The following is a 24,629-nucleotide window of genomic DNA, read 5'->3' on the forward strand; positions in this document are numbered from 1 at the left end:
GAGATTGTATTCTCTGGACTGTGTGATTTATACTGTGTTTCGGTCTGATTGGTGCATTGTGAATGTGAACTCAACCAGTACAAGTTTATCAGCTTCCTTCTCTCCCCTCCACAGAGACCATCACCGCTCTTTTCAAAACTCGTTTCCGACTCGACTTCCCCTTTGACCTTCAGGAGCTCCCAGCCTTTGCTGTCATTGGGTAGGTCCTGACAGGTGCTAGCCATAACCAGTTTCCCTTTGTGAAGTGTACACAAACAACATCGTCATACCACATGCATTCAATGGTCGTGTCTTATTTTATTTGACTTTTTTTGCCAGTGGATGAAAGGATATCAATGTGTCTCACCGTGTGTGGACATTGAAAAGCAGAAAATCCTTTCCCCCTTTCCTGGTTTGCTTTTCATGTCATTGGGAGCTTTCTTCCCACACAGGAGCGCTCTGGATCCCCTCGGCTGGCTCGAATACAACGTGGCTTCAGAAGAAGCCATTTCTTTTCATCTGGTTAAAAGAAGCTAAACGTTTGCTTTTGGATGCTGTGCTCTCTGATTAAATGGCGTAGTGCGGGCAGGGCGAGCGCGCTTCTCTCTCCCACTCGCATGGCTGTGTGGGATCCCATTAGGTGAAATGATGTGTGGTCAGATAGGTCTCTATCCCCTCCGCACTGCCTGGTCCCAGGGGTCTCTAGGGGGCATTCTGGCTGTAGACAGCGTTTGTTCTCTCCCTTCTGTTTGTGTGTTTGTGCTTTGTCTCCCTCTTCTGTTTTAATGTTGTGCAAACGCAACACGGACTTTTGTAAAGATGTATTGTAAAGATGACTGACACAGACATGGTTAGACTTGAGTGTGCTCTTCTAGTCTGACTCTGGACTCTCCATCTTCTCTCTCTCTGTCTGTCTCTCTCTCTCTCCCTCCAGGATTGCCAGTGGTTTTGGGGGTGCCCTCTTTGTGTACTTGAACAGACTGATAGTCCAGTTCATCCGGAAGCAGAAAACCATCAACAAGTTCCTGATGAAGAAGTGAGTGATAATGTAACACACAGTCCTGCAGTGCAGGAGCCTTGTCTCTATCACAACTCCTAACTGCAGGTACATCTATGATGGCCATGATTGGTGCCGTATGTGCCCATGCACCAGAAATAGGGTTGGATGGGCTATGACAGGCTATTCAATGATTCCTGTGAATGTGCAGTAGAAGTTTCCAGGCAATGTGAAAGAAATGGAACTCTGCTGGTGAGGGAACGTTACACAGAGATGGTTGGGGTTGGGTTTGGGTAGGAAGCACATGTTACCGGTTGGTGTGGATGCCCTGTGACATCACTGTCTCTCTCCCTCAGACGGTTGCTGTACCCCGCCCTGGTCACCCTGCTGGTGTCCACTCTGACCTTCCCCCCCGGGTTTGGACAGTTCATGGCTGGAAGCGTAAGAAATAGGTGGTGTTCCATCAGGGATCTGGTGCCCATGCTAGCAGTGGGCAAGTTGGGGGGTCGGGGATGGGTTAAAGTGATGCCCGCATAGATACTTGGTTTCCCTGTCATACTGTGAGGCAGACAGGAGGAGAAGCAAGGAGTGAGGAGTGGGAGAAAGACAGAGAGTGTGGATGAAAGGGAAGGAGAGTAAACACTGTGCAGCTTTCCTTTGGCCTGGCTGTGCTGTGTGCTTTAGGGACTGTTAGAGACTGACAAATGAGCCCCCTGTTGCATCTCCGTTCAGCTTTCATACTGTGGCCTGTCTAATTAGCTGAATTAACAGCCATATCTGCGGAAGCTCCCAGAGACTGAGGCAGGGGAGTCTCACAGCTTTTTTGCCAGGTCAGGGGTATTGTGAGTAGAGCTTGCGTACTATACTATATCTCCCCTCCCACACAGATTTATACACACACACACACACACACACACAGACATGCTTCAGGCTATTACTGTTCTCCCTGAGATGTAGTACAAATGATGTTTTTTCACTGGCCTTTTATTGCTATTGCTAATGTTTTCATTTGCGTCGCCGACAATATTTTTTTAAAATGTGACCGCTCTCTTTGTCTTCCTCCCGGTCTCTCCCTCTCCATTTCTCCAGTGAATATGCTCGGCCAGTCTGCATTACTCACTCTGAAATCTTGCTCTTGTCTACTCACAGCTAAATAAAACATGCACCTCATTTATCAGCCTTCTGCAGGAGCAGCAAGCGCCATATTCCATTTGTTCAGGTTTTATTACTGTTGGCTTTCTCCTCGTCTGAATTATGATAATGATGGAGGAGAGGAGCGTCCCTCCGTGTTATTCCTGGCCACGGGTGTCACCTCAACTTTCATGCTTTGGCTGGAGCCTGTCCAGGATCTTAACCCTCAGCCCTGTTCTTTGGAGACCTCGTTGGAGACCCTGTTCTGATGAGATTCTCATGGCTGTTCCTACTGCTATCTATCATAAAATTGAACAGAATGTTTCATATGAACAGAATCTGAACCTGTTCACCTGCACACAGTTCAGGCTTCTGGTGAACAAATACAGGATTAATAAAAACAAGGGTAAAGGCAAGGCTTCAGTCCTTCAAAAAGCAATTAGTGAAACCTGCTGTGGTGCTGTTTATTTGTGCGTGATCAGGAAGCATGGTTGAGCACACGTACTGTGTGCAGTGGACAGTTGCTTCACTTTCTGCTTCCAATGCTTAAGTAACATGTTTAGTCTTTAAGGTGCCAAGAGTTACTCCAGTTGCTTTGTGATTTCCTCAAGAGAGCCCTTTTGTTCCAGTCCTGTATTTATTACAAAGAAAACCACAATGGAACAGTGAAATGTGTTACTGCCTGTCAAACTAAATAAGGTGTGGGTGTGAACAAGGTCTTCATCCTACAGTTATCCAGATTATCAAGTTATTGACTAGACATTAGAGTTCATAATACATGGAAGCACTGAAATGAATCTGTGCTTCACCAAGACAGCAGCAGGATGAAGTGTTGTCTGAGAGTGAATCATGCGATGTGTGTGTTCACCCTCCAGCTCACGCAGAAAGAGTCGCTGGTAACTCTGCTTGACAACCGCACCTGGGCCAAGCAGGGCATTGCTGAAGAGTTTGACTACATCGGCCATTCCGAAGCTTGGAAACACCCAAACGTCAACATCTTCGTCACCCTAGTCATCTTCATCGTCATGAAGGTAGGATACCTCATCATCCCTGAATCTTCCTCTATAAATAGTGGCCTGGTGAAAAGAAATTCAGCCTTATTCTCGAACTCACAAGCTTTTAGAATACAGGCGGGAGCTACTGTAGGATATTGGTGAAACTGGTGAGATGGAGGCAAAACCCATCAGATTCAATCAAGGCTGTTTCTCAAATTGATTCTGCGGAGATATGACGTTGTTGGCTGAACATCCTGTTCATATCTCCCCTTGCCTGTTGTTCCCCTTCTGTCTTTGGCTGGATGGATTGGAACTGCTAGGGTCTTATTTGCTTTGACAATGATTGTAATGTGCAAGTCTGCCGATTCCCACTAGAGCTCTGCTCATGACTAGAGTTGGAGACGAGCAACTGACAGCCAACCCTGGTGGATTAGCCAATCACGCGGACCGACATTATGTGGCACACAGTGGCCCCAGATGGCTCTGGTTGGTGAAAGACAGGGCACTACTTTCTGTCTGGTTCTTAAGAACATAAGCACTTGATTTCATTATAATGACAAATAAGCTACTGTCGGTCAATCCAGAATATCGATCAGAGTAAAATAATCTCTGTATTAATGAAGAGACAGACCTGATCTTTGTAAGAGAAGATAAGCAAGTTTAATTACACAGCCGGCTGCAGGAACACAAGCACAGAACAAAGTGTTCAACAGAGACAAAGACAAAGGTGCTGCTCTCTTTTATCCAGTCAACAAGATTCATTTGCATTAAATCTACCCGGTGGGTTAGATTCTGGTCCTGCCTGATTGGTTTTGAGACAGTATTGTAACGATGCAGCCAGGCATTAACGTGTCATTCCTGCAGTCTCTTAATGCACACACTGTGTGTTCTAAGATCTGACACCAATTAGTCCATCATTAAAAACTAAAACAATTAATTGTATATTTTTAAATTGTTTTTTGATCAAAATGGTACATAGATTTCTAAATGTGACCCTTCCAAAACATTTTTTTGGGCTTAGCACAACATCATTTAACTTCTTCTGTACATTTTATGCAATGCATTTTTTTGAGGCAGCAAACGAAAGATTATGTCGAAAGAACATAGAGTAGTAGTAGAAAGTGGATAGTGACAATAAGAATGTAACGTTAGAAATCTATCTACAATTATACATTGGTTAACGCTTGCATTATATTTATGCGCTAAATGATTTCCTTTGAGTGGATCATATTGATATCTTACTGTGCTATAGCATTATTAAACTGCATGCTTCCCTCTTGAATGCTTCTGTTTTGCTTACTAATGTCATTTACATATAGGACAACGGACAAGGTTCCAACACTGAACCTTGTGGGTCGCCCCATTCTTTTGACAGATATGGTCCCCCATAGTAACCTAGGCAAAATACTGGTTGTGTTAAACATTGACATATTTGTGTATTTGACACATTGTATATGGTCCCCTTTAATGCTGTGCACTTTCAACAATAACTCATCCTCTCAGCTCTCTCTCACCTTCTTACTTGCTTTTCCACTCTCTGGCTCACACTGCTTGTTTTTCTCACCCTCTCACTCGTCTTTCACCCTTTTACCCGCTTTCCACCTGTTGACTATCTCTCTCACACCTTCACCTGTCTCTCTCTCTCGTCTGTCTCGGCGCCTGAGCTCTGTCTGTGACACGCGCTCAGCCCGGTCTCTCTCTCTCTCTCTCTCTCTCTCCGTGAGACGCGCTTGTCCGTTCATCACAGTGTATCTGTCAGAGCGAGGCGGGGTATGGAAGGCGGTTCCTGACTCCGGCTGCTGTTACCGTGTCACCTTCCGCGTAGGCCGCGTAGCGTGTCCCAGCCCTGGCGCCACCTCTCCGTCTCCGCGCCCCTGCTGACTGCTCCGCCCCCCCGCCTGTCGCCGAGCTCGTCGGTGTTAAACTGCGAACAGCCCGGGCGGGGATGTGACAGGGCTGAGCTTCCTGTGTGAAGCGGGACTTCGCTGGCTGATAGTGTTAAGTGTAGCCCGACACAGGGACAAGTGTCTTTACTGTGCCCGGGGGACGCGACGGACGGGGTTGATGTGTATCTGCGTGACGGTCAGGGCGGTAATTGAAGTGGGAACACGGGCTGGAGCTTCAGGAGACAGCCTGTGGACCGTCCTCCTCTTGTAACGGCTGACCTCTCCCGGAAGAAAATCTCCCTCAGAATGTAAACGTTCCGAATGCAAAGGAAATAAAATTCTGCCTCTTCAGCCGCACCGCCCCCACCCCCACCCCCACCCCTCTTCTTTTCTTTCTTTTTTTTCTTATCTTACCTAACGCTCGCTGCTCTCTGACTCCAGGTTAAAATGAGTCGTCGTGATGATTGATATCTGCGGTTGCTAATTTGCTTGGCGTTATTCGCGGCCCTACCCGTAAAAGGCACGGGCCCATGGAACGTCTGTCCGCCGCGCCAGCGCTGCGTGGGCGCGTTATCGATCCGCCGGAGTGCCGCCGGCCCGCGAGGCATGTTCCCGAGACGAGCGCGGCTCGCCGCGGCGTGGGGCGGTAAAGAATGGCTTTCATTTAGGGCCTGAGAAACCTTCTTAAAAACAGCAGGCACGGTCCATTCGTTTCGTCGGGCTGCGTTGACTTGCTTTACTCTGCTGCTTATGTTAGTTTTGACTGTTTCTGCTCTATGAGTTCACGAGTTTAGCATTGCAGTGCATCGCCGTCGAATGACACCCTTACATTGTGTGGGAGTTTGTCTTTGACATTACTTGTGATTTGTCTTCGATATATTCTGAGCTCATAGACTGTAGTATTAGTTGTAGAGACTGCGTGAGCTTACTTTGGCTGCTTCTCCTCTGATATGATCAAATTGGGCTGCATGAACTCTGATGTCATATCCTGCAATTGGCTGGCTGTCTTGATGGAGGTTGGATGGATTTCTTGGCTTAGCATGTTGGATGGCCTTGAGATTATTGCTGCATGGATCTGAAATGCTCTTTAGAGTTTGGTGTTTGGTGGTAAGATGGAATAAGATAATTGAAAAGGTGGGTTGAGAGATGGGGGAGGACAGGACTGCTGTAATGGGGCGACTGGTGGGAATTCGGACTAATTTCCCACAAGTCCACGGTGCACCATTTTTTACTCTGTTGCTCTGCATCATGCAATTACCAGCAGTCTGTGGGAGTCTGTCAGGGAGAGAGAGAGGCAGGAAGCAAGTGAGACGGTGGTGGTGAGAAAAATGGAGACGGGAGGGGGGCGGGGGTGGGATGGAGGAGAGAGGGAGAAATGCAGCATTAACTCAGAATACGATCCTGAGGGATTCCTCTGCTCATCCGCGTAGCTGGTTATATTGCCGTTGCTTTTTCGCGATAATCGCCTCCATTCATTACATCATGCAATTTAATTTATTTTGGCGCCGAGTGAAATCTTTCCGCTCTCGTAATGCAATGAGGCAGGAAGGGGGTGGAGATGGAGTGGGCGGTGTGCGGTTTGGACGTGTGTGCAGTCGGGTGTCTGAGAGGTGGATGGTGCCTGCATAATAGTGGCTCCAGTGGTAATAAACCAACCAGGGATAGATGGTGTCGTCAGTATTGCCCTGGGAACGGCTGTGCCGTGGCGGAATTGAGGTTGTCTGTCTCGCTGTGAACATCGTTACCATTCCTCATGCTCCCTGTGGTTTGATGGGAAGCCATGCCTCTCCACACTTCAAAGACCTTCCTTTGGCTCACCTTCCGTCTTATTGAGAAACTGAAGGTGTTGCCGGTTTGAATTCCAGCACTGCCATTGTAGCCTTGAAATTAAGCTGAATTACCATAAAATTCATGCTTTATAAATGGATAGATATATAAACAGCTGGCTGTAACTCACCCTGGGTACAGGGATCTTCTTTGAAAGCAAATATTAATAATGACTGCATGAGCAGTCTCTGTCTGACTCAGTGAGCGGTCTCTGTCTGACTCACTGAGCGGTCTCTGTCTCTGAGCGGTCTCTGCCTGACTCAGTGAGTGGTCTCTGTCTCTGTGAGCAGTCTCTGTCTGACTCAGTGAGTGGTCTCTGTCTCTGTGAGCAGTCTCTGCCTGACTCAGTGAGTGGTCTCTGTCTCTGAGCGGTCTCTGCCTGACTCAGTGAGTGGTCTCTGTTTCTGTGCGCAATCTCTGCCTGACTCAGTGAGTGGTCTCTGTCTCTGAGCGGTCTCTGCCTGACTCAGTGAGTGGTCTCTGTCTCTGTGAGCAGTCTCTGTCTGACTCAGTGAGTGGTCTCTGTCTCTGAGCGGTCTCTGCCTGACTCAGTGAGTGGTCTCTGTCTCTGTGAGCAGTCTCTGTCTGACTCAGTGAGTGGTCTCTGTCTCTGTGAGCAGTCTCTGTCTGACTCAGTGAGTGGTCTCTGTCTCTGTGAGCAGTCTCTGTCTGACTCAGTGAGTGGTCTCTGTCTCTGAGCGGTCTCTGCCTGACTCAGTGAGTGGTCTCTGTTTCTGTGAGCAGTCTCTGCCTGACTCAGTGAGTGGTCTCTGTTTCTGTGCGCAGTCTCTGCCTGACTCAGTGAGTGGTCTCTGTCTCTGTGAGCAGTCTCTGTCTGACTCAGTGAGTGGTCTCTGTCTCTGAGCGGTCTCTGCCTAACTCAGTGAGTGGTCTCTGTTTCTGTGAGCAGTCTCTGTCTGACTCAGTGAGTGGTCTCTGTTTCTGTGAGCAGTCTCTGTCTGACTCAGTGAGTGGTCTCTGTTTCTGTGAGCAGTCTCTGTCTGACTCAGTGAGTGGTCTCTGTTTCTGTGAGCAGTCTCTGTCTGACTCAGTGAGCGGTCTCTGTCTCTGAGCGGTCTCTGTGAAGCATTCCTCTATCTCTCCCTGCAGATAGGCACTGGGAGTTGGGACAGGGATGTTTGTTTTTTGGAGGGAGACGGAGATTGTCCTTGGGGTGCGCTGACCTTATGACGTGTGCTTTTACGACGAGACTGACAGGCAGGATTATCCCATCTGAAGGTTGTTCTGTGATGTCATCAGGGATGTCACGGATACCTACAGCTGGAGAAAGAGCTGCCAAGGAAGAGGGGGCTGTGTTTTTTGGGACGCCTGGTTGCCTGGCACTCCGTAATAGCCTGGCGAGGGTGAAATTGAAATGTAGGGTGCCTCACAGACACACAATTAGTTTTCAAGGAGAACTGGCTAGGACAGTCCCATCCCATCCCTGCACTTCTTTTTTTGTTCATCCCTCTGTATTAATTTTCAGCCTCCATCGCTCTCTCTCTCCCATTTTTTGAAGCCTATTGTTATTCGGCACACAGTACACCTTGGCAAAGGATAAAACATTGCATCTCATCAATTTGTGTTTGTGTGTGTGTGTGTGTGTGTGTGTGCATGTGCATGTGTGCGTGTGTGCGTGTGTGAGTGTGTGTATGTGCATGTGCGTGTGTGTGCATGTGCGTGTGTGTGTGACTGTGTGTGTGTGTGTGTGTGGCTGTGTATGATTTTTTACTGCAATGCTTGTTGATCCCCAGTAATGAGGTTTATCCACAGTAGGTTTATGTGCTTATCTGAATGAGAGGCAGTGGACTATAGCCAATCTGCCAGAACCTCATCGTCCCTCACAGAACCTCCACACAGCCCTGCCTGCAGTCCCAGCCTGGCTTTGACTTGTAGCAGCCAGATAATAACCTTAAGCTCACTTTATGAGTTTGGAGGGCTCTTAAACCCCGCTGCCCACCTCTGTCTTATTGGGTTTATCGCCTGGCAGATCCAGCAGCTCAGTGGCTGAAATGAAATTGCTTTTATTTATTCCTGAGGATACATGGCAAACCCATTTGTGGGAGGTCGGAGCCCCCGGTCTGTGTGTGCCGTGAGTGGCCGGCAGCTCTTGAAGCCTTTACCCATAATGCCCCGGGGCCCGTTAACTGGTTGTCGGCATAACGAACCGAAGATAAGGGAGAGGCGGCCCGTTCCCTGAGCTGTCACGCGCTCCCTATCTTGACGTTGGCGAGGCCGCGGGGATGTGGCGCGGGTTAACCAGGTCCGCGCCCCGCCGCGGTAACCAGGCCGCGCGCCGAGAGAAGCGCCCCGTCAGCGGGACGCGGCCCGCACCGCGCCCAGGTGATTACCGCTAACCAGAAAGAGCCGTGTAATTAAACGGCCCGTCTCAAATCTCCAGATATCAGCGCTGGGGTGGGGTGGGGCGGGGTGGGGTGGGGTGGGGAGATAGGGAGGAGCGGGAGCCGGGAGAAAGAAAGGGAGGTGAGGACAAGTGTGGAGATAAGGAGAGTGAGTGAGGGGGGGAGTGGGGGGGGATGCGGACAGTGAGGGAGGCAGATAAAGAGACAGGATACAGACATGGAGGGAAGCTCGGAGGCCTACCACTTCCACATACAGAGAAACGGCAGGTGTGTGTGTGACGTTTACGTGTGTGCAGTATTTCCTGTTTCCTGTGTCCTTCACAAGGCTGTTTTTATGTGTGCCATCTTTTCAGCATTGGCGAACAGTGAATGATACTGGAGCTACGTCTGTCGTACTGTAGTTCAGAGGCCCTATGCTGCCACGTTCCACTTAGCATGCCCGCCCGCCCGGGCGTATGAGTGTGTGTGCGTGTGTGTGCGTGTGTGTGTGTGTGTGCGTGTGTGTGCGTGTGTGCGATTACCAGTCTGTCAGTGCTGGCGTTTCATTGCTCGGTCTTTCCCAAATTAATAGAGGGCCTTCTGTTTGTGCCCTCAAATCAGATCTGCCAGGCACTCCTTGTTAACACCTGGAGTTCATTTTGGAACTTTCATGAAATTAAATCTCAAAATGACACTTGAATCCTCGCCCTGAAAAAGGGCTTCCTTTCTCTTTGGGAAAAGGTCAGTAAATACACTGGGCCACTAAGCGGCTGGGCTGATTAGTCAGTCTTTTATAAAATATAAACTGTCATTTTAGAGAATTCTTGTGTGTGAAACGAGCAGTGCTGGAGGTGGGGAGAAGAAGCTTTTCCTTTCACAGAAAACCAAGTGAATTCACTTGAAGTTATAGGAAACTACATCCACATCCATTAATTTGAGGATTAGTATGGTGTGTGTCTGCAGTATAGTATTCACACCCTTGTTAAAGATTAACAATAAAGACTATAAAATAAATAATACATGTATTGAGCTATATCCACCACCATATTTCACGGTGGGAATGGCATTATTCTCCACATACTGTATGCATTGTTTCAGTGCTGCTTAGAAAACTACAGGTGCTTATTTTTATTGATTTATTGACCCTTTTCTGGCAACCCTTCCAAAAAACCTGCTGGCATGGTGGTAGCATCTGATTGGACGCTTTGGGTCCTTAAAATGTTATTATGTGTTGTAAATTACCAGCTTTTTAATTTAATAATTAAATAAAAAATGTAATGCAGTTAAATGGATTATGTCAGTAGCATTTTAATGATCTACAAATTCTGGAATAAAATGTTTCAGTCAAGTCTTACATAAGATGCATTACAAAATGTACTGCAGTGTTATATCAGTGTTAATTATTATAATTATTATTACTACGATCATGACTATGATAAAATATTGCACTGCTGCCTAAAAAAGTTTGTTTTATTATGAAGTCTGACCTAAATTAATGTGGCAAAAGTGGGTTCATAAAAACCTTGTGGCAGGTTATGTGTGGCTTGAAATGCTCAAAGACACCTGTTCTTATCTTATACACGTGGAGCAACATGGCAGCAAAATGGGTTGAGTGTATTTACATTTCTATTTTATCCCCAATTTTATCCCATATTTCCCAAACCCGAGCTCAAGCGAACTTGTTCATCTCCCGCCCCTCAAATGGCTACATTGGCAGTTTAATATGGACAGACAGCAGATTCTGTGTTTGTCCCAAATGCACTGAAGGTTCATGGGATCTGGAACTGTAAGAGGTCTTACATTGTTCCCCAATGCAAGTACACATCTACATACATTTTAAAGTTTTGTTGTAGACCAAAGCGCAAATGCAGGTATAGCATAAGTTACATTCTTGTGTCTTTGAGTTTTAAGGTTAATTGCATGTAGATATTAAAACTCATGCTTGGAAGCTCAGTGGTCCATATATTATATTGACAGGACAATTAGTTACATTTTTGTGTTTGAATTATGGAAAATCAAAGTTTAGAAATATTCTTGATTACACATGTACACTTTTATAAGTACACTAAAATACTTGTGTATCAAATACATGCTGATAAAATGTCTCAAACAGTAAGTGAATGCTACTTTGTGTGCAGTCCTTTCATTGAGTCAGCGATATTATTTTATGACTTTAGAGTAGTATAATATTGCTTGTGTGCCAGTCAGTGTACATGGATGATCTGGTAATAAAGAGGCAAAAAGGCCTTGAAGCAGACATTACCCTGGTGCACGTTCCAGCTAGCAACCTGTGATGGAATTTATCTGGAACCAGATTTAAACCAGCAGGACCACTTTCAAACCTGACTGGAACCAAGCTGGAATTTCCACCAGGGTATACAAGAATTGAATCTGAGGTCTACTATGTATTACACCCTTCACATTTTCCTTGCTTTGGTTCTGCATACAACCTACACTTATTTGAATATGCTGGAAAGATATTATTAAATCTTTTAATAAATGTGAGAGTTCCTGGCCTTGAATTCCTAATGAATTCCCTGTAATATTGGTATTGTACTCAGATACTGTAGATGTGCCTGGGGAAGCACTGGGTACTGTTATCAGCTCTGTAAATGTCTGCCAGTCTCCCATTACCCAAACTGTGTAATCAGACTGATTCTCCTGTCCCTTTTCCAGTTCTGGATGTCTGCTCTTGCCACCACTATACCAGTTCCCTGTGGAGCCTTCATGCCTGTCTTCGTCATTGGTAATTCTCATCTTTACTTTACTGCCCGGGAGCCTGTAGGTGGCTGTGTAGCCTGTCTCTTTGGTGTGAGGCCTGTTTGTTCATCCATGAGCACCTTTGTGTGTGATTTTGTACTTGAGTTATCTCTGCCTGTGTCAGAATGTTTTATATAACAGCCCTCGATGCAAGTTCACACAGTATAGATCTGCGTCCATGTATTAATACTGTGTGTGTGTGCGTGCATGTGTATGTGTGCGTTTGTGTGTGGGTGTGTTATCCTTGTATGTGTGTGCATGCTTGTGTATGCGTGTTTGTGTATGTGTGTGTTCTTACCTTGCGTGTGGTGCCTTTCAGGTGCAGCGTTTGGGCGTCTGGTGGGTGAGAGCATGGCTGCCTGGTTTCCTGATGGCATTCACTCTGATGGCAACATCTACCCCATAGTACCCGGCGGGTACGCTGTTGTGGGTGAGTCCCACACACACGGGCAAGAGTGCACCCAACCCACAGGCATACACACACACACACTACCAGCTGGTCCTCACAGTTATCTAACCATGCATTGCAAAAGAGCTGAGCAGATGAACCTCCCCATTTGTCAGTCACTAAAAGTGACCCTCCCTCTGCCATACAGTTTGTCCAATCACATTTCTGTCTTGCAGGGCTTCAGTTTTCTGATGGGTTTGAGAGCTACAGAATAAAAATGAAAAATCAAGCACAGATTTAAAAACCCTCCACATGAGATATACTGTACTGTATGTGGAGGGTTTTCTTTGGTCTCCCGATTGTTGTTCTGGCTTTCTTTGTAATGGCTCACCTTTAAGTCGACCTGCCCGATCTCTGACGTCACTGCACCTTTCATCTCCGCTCTGAAGTGTGCATTAGCATGTGTAAATGCGTCTCTGCCCCACGCTCTGTCTGGCCAGAGGTTACACTTTGTTAGTCTAATGAACTTATAAATAATGAGCCTCACAATGCAGGAGATCTCACCCACCCACTCCTCAGCTGTCTCCATACAGTATGCCCTTTAATGTTATGACCCTGGTTTATGGCTCCTGGAATGCGTGTTAGTGTGTGGTTCTGCCCGCGCTGGGGTGCGTTGGGCGCCCCCGCCGGCCGGGCCTGAATCCCCTCCCGTTTGATTGGCAGGCGCGGCTGCCCTCTCGGGCGCGGTCACCCACACGGTCTCGACGGCGGTCATCGTGTTCGAGCTGACCGGGCAGATCTCGCACATCCTGCCGGTGATGATCGCGGTGATCCTGGCCAACGCGGTGGCCCAGAGCCTGCAGCCCTCCCTGTACGACTCCATCATCCGCATCAAGAAGCTGCCCTACCTGCCCGAGCTGGGCTGGGGACACCACGAGTGAGTCCTCCGCTCTCGTCCTTCCGTCCGTCCTCGCACCTCCGGCCCCGCCCCCTTTTACCGGCCCCTCCCTCGATGGCCTCGTTTTGGCTGTAGCTCCACCCCTGAAATTTGGGGCAGGGCTGCGGCGGGGCTGGGTTTTGCCCTAAAGCAGTCACAGAGATGGCTATCTCCCTCTCTGTCTCTTTTATTGGAATCACTGCCACTCACCTACTTTCCTTCCATTTCTCCATCGTCCCCTCAGGGTTTCTGTGTCCCTCGCTCTCTGTTTCTCTCCTGGCCTCTCTTGTTCTCTCGTTCTCTCATGTCCTCATAAGGGAAATTGGCATTTATCTCATCTCCGCATTTCTGTTGTAAAAGCCTAGTTTACTTCCGTCTCCTTGCTCGAGTCCGACACTCTGATACAGTACCTCCCTACTCTACTTTGCCTCTCCAGTGTTTTTCCATCTTTTATCCCGCTGAGGTATGACTGAAGTAATGGTCATCCTGGGACCTGTGTCATCCTGTGTGTGTGTGTGTGTGTGTGTGTGTGTGTGTGTGTGTGTGTGTGTGTAGGTGTGTGTGTGTGGTGTGTGTGTGTGTGTGTGTGGTGGTGGTGTGTAGGTGTGTGTGTATGGGTGTGTGTGTGTGTGTAAGTGTGTAAGTGTGTGCGTGTGTGCGTGTGTGTGTGTGTGTGCGTGTGTGTGTGCGCGTGTGCATGTGTGAGAGAGAGAGAGAGAACTCTCCTACCTTTTTGTGCTTGACACTTACCATGGTGCCCCTCCGCTGCATGACCCCAGTCCTGTCCCGTCTGTCCTTCTGACCCCATCCACCTATGGCTGGACAGACGGCAGTAATTTCCGTCCTTCCGCCGTGGTGCATCATGGGCCTTACTGCGGTACGCGGCTCTCGGCAAATTGGCACTTGTCCTACATGGCATTATGTCAAATCTTTTCTCCTCTTATATCGGTTATGTAATATTGGCCATGCCTATTTATGCCGCTGAGCGCTGGAAGCATTAGCGAGCGGAGGAGGTGTGGAGGGGGGGGGGTGCTAGCGGAGGAGTGGGGTTGGTAGAGAGATGGGAGACAGCCGGCCTGTGTTGCTCTTCAGTCTCGGTACTGTGCTCTTGTATAACCCCCCTCTCATCGCCTCATTGACATTCTGATCAGCGTTTTCGCCAGCAGGGAGTTACACAATCGCCCCTTGTCCGGGTGTACCAGGGAACACACCGACAAAGCAGCGGGGTGACGCAAACACGCACACACACACAGAGTGTGGTCCGATGACAACAAGCCTGGTTTATATTACTGATGGGTTTGTGTGCGCAGTGCCGGGTGCTGTTGTCTCTTTGCTTGCTGTGAGACTGTGAGCCTTTCTCTGTGTGACTCCTGCTGCTAGTGGTTTATGTGTGCAGGCTCATTCTTGTTTGTGTGTTTTTGAAAATGCGTGTGTAAGTGTTTGTGTACATGCTTGCGTGTGTTAGTGAACATGCATGCGTGTGAGTGTGTGTGTGTGCATACGTGTGTGTATGTGTATGTGTACGTGTGTGTGTGTGTGCGTGCGTGTGTTTGTGTGTGCATGTGCATGCACGTGCATGCATGTGCCTATGTGCATGTACGTGTGTTTTTATGTGCGTGTGTGTGTGTCTGCGTGTTTGTGCACGCGTGTGTGTGACCCTGACGGTGTCTGTAACCCCAGACAGTGTTTTGCTGGTGCTGTTTGTTCTCTAATTCATTTTTAAAGGCGCATGAATCTTTCAGCTCTGTGTGTCGGCTGATGTTGACTCTGCTTTGTCCTGCTGCTCCTCGCGGTGTGTGTGGCGGCAGCAGAGTGTGTGTGAGCGCGCTCAGGACAGCGAGCCGACGCTCCTTCACACCCTGCGCTGCGTGCGCTGCGTGCGCTGCGCATTAGAGCAGTCCTGCTCCACGGGCCCGACGCAGAGCCAATCAGAGCCGCGTCTGGCCCTGCTGCAGCTGTGGGGGCGGGCCTTCGCCGAACCCCGCCCCCAGGGTCCTGGGGTGGTTTTAAGACGAGTGTGAAGTCCTTTCAGTGGGCGAGCGGACCTGCGTGGCGTGGCCCCCCGTCCACACACACACTCATCTCCCTCCATATCCCCCTCCGCGTTCCTGCCAAGCGTAGAGGGGGAGGGCCGGGCCACTCTCTCCCGCTCTCCTGCTTTCTTGTTCTTCAGTAGTTCCCTCGCTCGCTCTCTCTAAGTCACTGCGTAGCTGGTGCGTGGGCTGATGTGCTATGGGAGAAGAGGAGGAATTGAGTGCTTGGCTTCAGCTTGGAAAGCTGCCTCCCAGCTATTCCTGGGTATTTATATAGATACGGATCTCTCAAAGGCACCCACACGCACACACATGGTTGCAAAACGCATACAGGCACACACACACACACACTCAGACACACACACATACACACCCGCACACGCACACGCACACATGTTTGCAAAACGCATGTGCGCACACACACACTCACACACACACACCTGCCTCGTGGTTTTTCACTAGCATGCTTGCATGATTAGCTGGACCTTGTTGAAACAGGCTGTTGAAGTGCCCGTGGTGCTGCATTGGAGGCAGAGTCCGGGGGCAGCCCACCTGATGGTGGCACAGCCGATCTGTGGACTCCAGGCGGGAGGGTCACCCTGACAGGAAGTGTGACTTAGCACATTCAGCTCATTCTCCTCTACCTCTCCATCAGTCTCTCTCTTTTCTGCTTCAGTCTGCGCTCACGGCCATGTGCTTCTCTGAACATTCTGTTTAAAATAAGGGGTGAAGGGGTCGGGCTCACTTACGTCTGAGCGTGTTTTACAGCGGTCAGAAAGAGCAGACAGAGGCGTTTCTCCCCTGTGTAAGACAAGGCAGTCATTGCCAAGTAGTGGGTGTCTGTGTTTTAGTGAAATAACATTTGTAGAAGGTGAGTATGTTAGTAAAAAGAGTTTGTAGGGCTGAGTATATTCGTAAATCGAGTTTGTAGGAGGTGAGTATGTTAGTAAAATGAGTTTGTAGGGGTGAGTATGTTAGTAAAAGTATCTTGTTGGGGGTTGAGTATGTTAGTAAAAGGAGCTTGTTGGGGTGAGTATGTTAGTGAAAGGAGCTTGTTGGGGTGAGTATGTTAGTGAAAGGAGCTTGTTGGGGTGAGTATGTTAGTGAAAGGAGCTTGTTGGGGTGAGTATGTTAGTGAAAGGAGCTTGTTGGGGTGAGTATGTTAGTGAAAGGAGCTTGTTGGGGTGAGTATGTTAGTGAAAGGAGCTTGTTGGGGGTGAGTATGTTAGTGAAAGGAGCTTGTTGGGGTGAGTATGTTAGTGAAAGGAGCTTGTTGGGGTGAGTATGTTAGTGAAAGGAGCTTGTTGGGGTGAGTATGTTAGTGAAAGGAGCTTGTTGGGGGTGAGTATGTTAGTGAAAGGAGCTTGTTGGGGGTGAGTATGTTAGTGAAAGGAGCTTGTTGGGGTGAGTATGTTAGTGAAAGGAGCTTGTTGGGGTGAGTATGTTAGTGAAAGGAGCTTGTTGGGGTGAGTATGTTAGTGAAAGGAGCTTGTTGGGGTGAGTATGTTAGTGAAAGGAGCTTGTTGGGGTGAGTATGTTAGTGAAAGGAGCTTGTTGGGGTGAGTATGTTAGTGAAAGGAGCTTGTTGGGGTGAGTATGTTAGTGAAAGGAGCTTGTTGGGGGTATTTGTGAAGGAGAACTTTGTGTTGATGATTGGGGCTGCGGTTGGATTGATGGAGTTTGGCACCCAGGAGCTGCAGGTTGACCGGGTGCTGCAGTGAGGTCTTGGACTTGGCAGAAGCAGGCAGGCGGAGGTTTATTTTTAATGTACTTCTTCAGCCGCATTCAGAATGTGCTGAAGCGGCATCCGGACGCAAAGTCACCCCTCTGGGGCGGCGGCCACTGTCCACACTCCACCGTCACCGTTCATTTACACTACCATCACCAGCACCGTTCATTTACACTACCATCACCAGCACCAGCACCGTTCATTTACACTACCATCACCAGCACCAGCACCGTTCATTTACACTACCATCACCAGCACCGTCACCGTTCATTTACACTACCATCACCAGCACCGTTCATTTACACTACCATCACCAGCACCAGCACCGTTCATTTACACTACCATCACCAGCACCGTCACCGTTCTTTTACGTTCGCTCATCTGTGCGCACTTCCGACCAATCGATCGATAGCGTGGCCTTCCGCTTCTCCCCTCCCTCCCCCACCCTTTCTCCTTCTACCCTCTCTTCCTTTTTCCTCTTCACTTTGTTCCCCTTTCTCCTTTTTAACCCTCCCTCTTATCGTTCTCTTTTCTCTCTTTCAGGAAGTACAACATTCGCGTGGAGGACATCATGGTGAGGGACGTGCGCTACATCACCCTCAATTGCTACTACAGGGACCTGCACGACGTGCTCCTGAGCGGGAAGCTGAAGACTCTGGCGCTGGTGGAGTCCGCAGGTGAGGACGAGAGAGAGGGAGCTCACTGAGAGAGGGACGAGAGAGAGAGAGCTCACTGAGAGAGGGATGAGAGAGAGAGAGCTCACTGAGAGAGGGATGAGAGAGAGGGAGCTCACTGAGAGAGGGACGAGAGAGAGGGAGCTCACTGAGAGAGGGACGAGAGAGAGGGAGCTCACTGAGAGAGGGATGAGAGAGAGGGAGCTCACTGAGAGAGGAGAGAGAGAGGGAGCTCACTGAGAGAGGGACGAGAGAGAGGGAGCTCACTGAGAGAGGGATGAGAGAGAGAGAGCTCACTGAGAGGGATGAGAGAGAGAGAGCTCACTGAGAGAGGGACGAGAGAGAGAGAGCTCACTGAGAGAGGGACGAGAGAGAGGGAGCTCACTGAGAGAGGGATGAGAGAGAGAGAGCTCACTGAGAGAGGGACGAGAGAGAGAGAGCTCACTGAGAGAGGGATGAGAGAGAGAGAGCTCACTGAGAGAGGGACGAGAGAGGGAGCTCACTGAGAGAGGGATGAGAGAGAGGGAGCTCACTGAGAGAGGGACGAGAGAGAGGGAGCTCACTGAGAGAGGGATGAGAGAGAGAGAGCTCACTGAGAGAGGGACGAGAGAGAGAGCTCACTGAGAGAGATGAGAGAGAGAGAGCTCACTGAGAGAGGGACGAGAGAGAGAGAGCTCACTGAGAGAGGGACGAGAGAGGGATGAGAGAAAGTATGGGAGAGAACAGAGGGGGTGAGACAGGGTGAGGACACAGAAAGACGGGGGAGGGTGGGGGCGCACTCGGGAGGGCATGCTGACATCAGCCCCCAGGGGCCCGGGGCCAGAGCGGGACACAGCACATTGGGCTCGCCATCGCCCCCATGAGCGCCATCTCCGGGCTGTGTGGAGGCCAGCGGGGGGATGCCGGGATGTGGTTAGACAGGGGACGGGGGGGACGGGGGGTTTATAGGGGTTGTGTGGGGGTAGTCAGTTTTCCAGCTGCTTCACACTCTCAAGCACACACACGTTCCCTCCTGCAGCCATTACATAACTCACGGCTGATGGCTGTGGTGCTGCTTTGTACTGTAGCAGTTGTAGTACTTCAGTTTTGTTTTATTTGCCTGGATCTCTGCCAGAAGATTTCTAGAAGCTCTCGTTCTCTCTTTCACACAAATCCTTTTCTGCACCCGCTCCCTGAGTGCCGTTTCCCTCTGGTGCTGTCCTCCTGACCCCCTGCCTTGTGCCCCGCCTCAGACTCCATGATCCTGCTGGGCTCCATCGAGCGCTCGCAGCTGCAGTTGCTGCTCTCCCAGCAGCTGGGCCGCCCGCGCCGGCTGGAGTACCTGCGCGAGCGCGCTCTGGCCACCAAGAAGCGCCTGTCCACCGTCAGCCAGACGGGCAGCGAGGACGCCACCCAGAGGGCCGGCCAGACCGGCGGCGACGAGGCCGTCCGCAGGGTCAGCCAGGAGGTCCGCTTCCAGGTGAGCCGCGGGGCCGGTGGGCGGGGTCTGCCGTCAGTGGGAGGAGCCTGTGATGGGTGAGGAGGGTTATGGAGACGGGTAAGAGGAGAAGAGAGCAGGTGTGCATGGAAGGGTAGGGGACAGGTGATAGGGAGAGTACTGAACAGGTGAGAGGAAGAGTACTGAACAGGTGAGATGAAGAGTATGGAACAGGTGAGAGGAAGAGTATGCTACAGGTGAGAGGAAGAGTACTGAACAGGTGAGAGGAAGAGTACTGAACAGGTGAGATGAAGAGTATGGTACAGGCGAGAGGAAGAATACTGAACAGGTGATAGGGAGAGTACTGAACAGGTGAGATGAAGAGTATGGTACAGGCGAGAGGAAGAATACTGAACAGGTGAGAGGAAGAGTACTGAACAGGTGAGATGAAGAGTATGGAACAGGTGAGAGGAAGAGTATGCTACAGGTGAGAGGAAGAGTACTGAACAGGTGAGATGAAGAGTATGGAACAGGTGAGAGGAAGAGTATGCTACAGGTGAGAGGAAGAGTACTGAACAGGTGAGAGGAAAGTAAGGAACAGGTGTGAGAAGAGTGGGGCTCAGGTGAAAAGGGGAGCAGGTCTCAGGTGAGAAGGAGAGTAGGAGTCAGGTGAAAAGGGGAGCAGGTCTCAGGTGAGAAGGAGAGTAGGAGTCAGGTGAAAAGGGGAGCAGGTCTCAGATGAGAGGGAGAGTAGGAGTCAGGTGAAAAGGGGAGCAGGTCTCAGGTGAGAGGGAGAGTAGGAGTCAGGTGAAAAGGGGAGCAGGTCTCAGATGAGAGGGAGAGTAGGAGTCAGGTGAAAAGGGGAGCAGGTCTCAGGTGAGAGGGAGAGTAGGAGTCAGGTGAAAAGGGGAGCAGGTCTCAGGTGAGAGCAGGGGGTACTCTGCGGGAGCTACTCATTTTAGGGACAGGTATATGTACAGCACGGGGAAGGCCGAACCCTGCGCAGGAGTAGCTGCTGGGTGTCGCCGCTGGTGCGCTGGTGCGCTGGTGGGCGTGTGGAGCTCGGCGCCCCGCCCTCGTGCGTCTTTGTGCAGGATGCCGGTGCCGGGGCCCCCGGGGGCCGGTAATCAGGCTGGCCCAGCGCACTCAGCACTTCACAGCACGCCAGAGCGCTGGATGGAAGCGGTCCAGCCGCTTTTTTTCCCTCCTTTTCCCCCGGACCTAAAGAATAGGGAATGGAGTCATTCATCAAGCCTCTCCCGGCCCTGTCCCACACTGCGGCTTGCGAACCTCATTTCACCCCTCTCCCTCCTTCGTTCCGTGCTTACCCCCCTCCCCCCCTCAACACTGCACAAATCCCACCCCCCTGGGCGCTGTTGCATTGATTGTAGGATGTGATTAATGTTCCCCTCTTCCTTGGCTTCGCTTACCACCCCACCCCCCCCAAGGTGTGACTGAGATCCCTCCAGTTAGCCTGGTCTCCTCCACGCCTGCTAGTCCCGTTCAGCTTGCCTCTATCTGGAAGTGGAAGGATGAGCTGGGTGTGCTATAATGTGATAAACAGAGGCTGTATTAACCTTTGGCCTCTTTGTTTATTCGGGAAGGTAATCTGGCGCGAGAGCGCTCTTTCATGCCTCAGTCCTCACCGCCCAATTCACATTTTCCTGAATTGTTTTTTTCCTCACTTCCATCAAACTTTTCATTTAATTGCGCTCTCGATAAGAGACGGTCCTTCAGAAGATGCATCGCAGCAGAAAGTCAGTCTGTCTGAGTAAACGTGTGTGCCTGTGTGTGTGTGTACGTGTGTGTGAGTGTGTGTGTGTGAGTCTCCGTCTTCATACAAAATGGTGTTTCTCTGCAGATCTCCACAGAGGAGTCCTCCTTCAGTCCCACACGGCCCGGTGCTCAGAAGCCATTGAAGCCGGCGCTGAAGAGACCGTCTGTGGTGGACCGGATCAGTGTGGAGTCCCCTACCAGTACGTCCCTTTCCTGTCCCAGCAGCAGATCCCCCTACCCCCCACGCTCACTAAATCCTCTCTGTGTCCTCACAGGCCCTCATGACAGCTCTGGCATCGCTTTAAAGAGCCTCTTCTGTGCCAACCCTGACACCGAGGCTGTGGAGGTGAGACCAGGTCACACACACACACACACACACACACACTTTCAATCCCTGTCCGCACAGATCAGCCTCAGTCCCTCAGCCACACCCAGTGAAGTGCACATGCAGATACACAGCCTGGATATCTCCATGCCCCAGAACATTCTGCTCAGTGTTCCCCAGCCCAACTCTGGCCCGCCATTGAGCCTTCCCACTGAGTGCTCCCAGAATTCTGTGCTGCATCCTGCCTACTGGTGTCACACGTCTCACTGTAGCACGCTCATTTCTCACTTTCCTATGTGTGGATCATCTCTTTACGTGAGAGTCATTTCTTTGTTTGGATGTCATGTCTGTGGGGATCACTGCTGTGCCGGGCCTGACTGACACTCTCTGTGGGGATCATATCTGTGGGGATCGTCTCTATGGGAATCATCTCTGTCGAGATCATCTCTGTGGGGATCATCCATGTGGGAATCATCTCTGTGGGATCATCTCTGCCGAGATCATCTCTCTGGGGATCATCTCTGTGGGGATCATCTCTTCGTAAGAGGCAGCCAGATATTCTGAGTGCAGTGTTTAAATCAGTGGCAACCAACCCTGTTCCTGGAGATCTACCATCCTGTAGCTTTTTATTTCAACCCTAATTTGGCACACCGGACACTACTAATTTGCAACTTGACAAGCATCTCAATAGGTTGAATGAGGTGTGCTTTGTTAGGGTTGGAGTGAAAACCTACTGGATGGTAGATCTCCATGAACAGGGTTAGTTACCACTGGTTTAAAAGGTCCAATGGAGCTCTGTGACGGGCAGGGTACTGGAACAAAAACCGAAACCTGTCCTCTCGTCCGCTCTCCCCATCTGCATGCGTCCCTCACTCCAAACGCCAGCAGTCACAGAGGAAGTCCCTTCCGCACTGGAGGATCCCCAGTGTGTGCGGGGAGCGTTGCCCCAGCGCTGTGTCGACGTTGTGTTAACGCTTTGTCTCATGCCCTTGTCTGTTTTTGGCTGGAAGAGCAACGATGGCTCAGTGGCTCCTGAGAACAGGAAGCCCAAGCGAGTGAGGATATCCGTCGTGGTAAGAGCCTCCTCACGGAGTCAGAGCATCCAATCAACCAATCAACCAATCAGCTGATCATCCCCCAGAATCCATCTGCTCAGGCCGGCCTCCCAGTCCAGGCTGCGCAGCTCATCCGCGACACGCTGTGCTGAACTCCCCCTTCCTGACCAGGTCGCCAACAGACAGCCAGCCGCTTTGAGGACCAGCACTCAATTCCCTGTCCTCAATGACACCAAACTGATGAGATTCAGTTGGGTGCAGCAGCCCATGACCAGAAGTCCCGAACAGGCACTGGGTTCTGTTTGGGCCACAGTGTAGAAAGAAGCTTCTGTCTCCAGGGGCCAATATCACAAAGCTTGATTACTGCTTGATTAAGTTTGATAAAGTTTTTACCTCAGTCCACGTTCCAGATTTGGGAGCGTTCCGGGTTTTACTCGGTGCAGTTATCCAGCTGACTCTGTAATCCTGCTTCGTGATACCAGCCCTTTGGGGCGACGGGTCCCAGGGATGGGGTTTGCAGCACAGCTTGCGGCGCATCAGCCATGCCATGAGATTGTCTAATGAGAGACGACCACAGGGAGGCGGAGCCTGGAGCTCCCACTGCAGCCTTCCAGCCTCATCCTGCCGCTGTGGGTGGGGGGTGTTTACTCAGAGGTGTGAATGGGTACAGAATGCGCCTGTGATTGTATGAGTGTGTGTACAGTAGGATGTGTGATTGTGTATGAGTGTGTGCACAGTGGGATGTTTGTATGTGTATGAGTGTGTGTGCAGTAAGATGTGTTTTTGTATGAGTGTGTGTGTAAAGTAAGATGTGTGTTTTTGTATGAGTGTGTACAGTAGGATGTGTGTATGTGCTTGAGTGTGTGTGCAGTAGGATGTGTGTATGTGCTTGAGTGTGTGTACAGTAGGATGTGTGTTTGTGTATGAGTGTGTGTGCAGTAGGATGTGTGTCTGTGTATGAGTCTGTGTACAGTAAGATGTGTGTTTTTGTATGAATGTGAATGCAGTAGGATGTGTGTTTGTGTGTGTGTGTGTGCAGTAGGATGAGGTCTGGGATGCTGCAGGCCTCCATGTTGTTATCCTCATCCCATCTCTCTCAGCTCTCCATCCACCCATCGAGTCACGACCCCCTCATCTCTCAGGACCAGACGTAGCTGCTCCCAGCCGCACTCTGGGGGGCATGGGGTCAACCTGCCACTCCACCCCCTGACCCCAGAGGCCCCGCCTCTCCAAGCGATCTGCCCACTGACCAGTCCAAATGCATGTCTGTTACAACAAAAAAATGTGCACAACAATGACCAAATACTGCATGGCTATACAATTCTCTAATCTATCTAAAGTAAATAATAGCATAAAAAACATAAAATTCGAATCAACATTGAAAATGCGTTACCTTCATGAGTAAAAGTAAAAAGAATCTGCCATTGCGACCGTGTCTCGTTGGCACGTAGGTCTGTGGCAGTGAGAGTGTTAAAGGTTTGGTCCTAAAGGCTGCCACTGCCATAGTGTGTGATGCGTCGGCATTCCACTGCTCATACTGCTCAGTATTATTTTTCCAGTTATTGTCACCCAGCGGGTGATGTCATTTATTTATTGTTGTTGTTATTGTGTTTATGTATGCGTGGCTTTCCGAGGAAAGCATTAGCCTCGCTCGAGGGAAAGATCATTAAACCCGGCTGGGGAGGGGGGCTGGGGAGGAGGGCTGGGTGGGACATGGCGAGGAGAGCAATATCACTGAAGAGACGATGGAAGAGAAACCTTGAGAATGAGGGAGGGGAGGCCTGTTTGTGGCTGGGGGGGGGGGGGGTACACTACTGAAGTTTGTTATTCTACTATTGCCTTTCCTCACCCTTCAGGTGAAATTTGATCTGTTTAAAAAGATATAACAAATAGATAGTAAATAGATTCATTGATTAGATTAACAGCACAATATTAAAACATTCACACTTTTTTATTGTTCTATTGTTTCTGTCCAAAAAGATGAATGCAGAGCTCTGATATTTCCTTTTGGATATAATTTTTCAGTAATACATGTATGGAAAGGCTAACCCTATGTGACTTTTTACACTTGTTTTTTTTGGCTTGCTGAAATAGAGTACGAGTGTAGTCAATGCAGCGATTATTCACGGCTTTGTCACGATGTTGTTGGAGGTGATATGAAGCTGCGAACGTCACGTTTCTACCCGAACAACCCAGAAAGGTTATCGGCGCAGTAGCCCTGGAATATGGGAAAACAATGAAGAGCTCTTCGGCATGGTACACACCTGTCATCAGTGCTCATCACAACGCTGGCCATTCACACCCTCTCAGCGCTGTAATGTGCGGTGGCTGGCTGTGAACTGTAGTGTGATACAGTACTCCACTCTGACTCCTCAGGG

The 24,629-nt window shown here is 49.8% G+C and overlaps 1 protein-coding gene across 2 annotated transcripts in view; it reads left to right on the forward strand.

Annotated features, from left to right (window-relative positions):
* clcn2c (chloride channel 2c) overlaps nt 1-24,629 on the forward strand; it is a 118,434-nt gene that overhangs the window by 79,630 nt on the left and 14,175 nt on the right. Inside the window, exons 9-20 of one of the 2 annotated variants that reach the window (XM_064301043.1) lie at nt 115-199; nt 914-1,015; nt 1,333-1,417; nt 2,983-3,138; nt 11,834-11,903; nt 12,237-12,347; nt 13,029-13,242; nt 17,548-17,681; nt 18,911-19,137; nt 20,957-21,071; nt 21,147-21,217; nt 22,207-22,269. In XM_064301043.1, coding sequence (XP_064157113.1) covers nt 115-199; nt 914-1,015; nt 1,333-1,417; nt 2,983-3,138; nt 11,834-11,903; nt 12,237-12,347; nt 13,029-13,242; nt 17,548-17,681; nt 18,911-19,137; nt 20,957-21,071; nt 21,147-21,217; nt 22,207-22,269 — 1,433 coding nt within the window. The remainder of the gene's footprint in view (nt 1-114; nt 200-913; nt 1,016-1,332; nt 1,418-2,982; nt 3,139-11,833; nt 11,904-12,236; nt 12,348-13,028; nt 13,243-17,547; nt 17,682-18,910; nt 19,138-20,956; nt 21,072-21,146; nt 21,218-22,206; nt 22,270-24,629) is intronic. The other variant, XM_064301044.1, reaches the window with a different exon arrangement.

Source organism: Anguilla rostrata, chromosome 12 (genome assembly GCF_018555375.3).
Source record: "Anguilla rostrata isolate EN2019 chromosome 12, ASM1855537v3, whole genome shotgun sequence".
Lineage (NCBI taxonomy): Eukaryota > Metazoa > Chordata > Actinopteri > Anguilliformes > Anguillidae > Anguilla > Anguilla rostrata.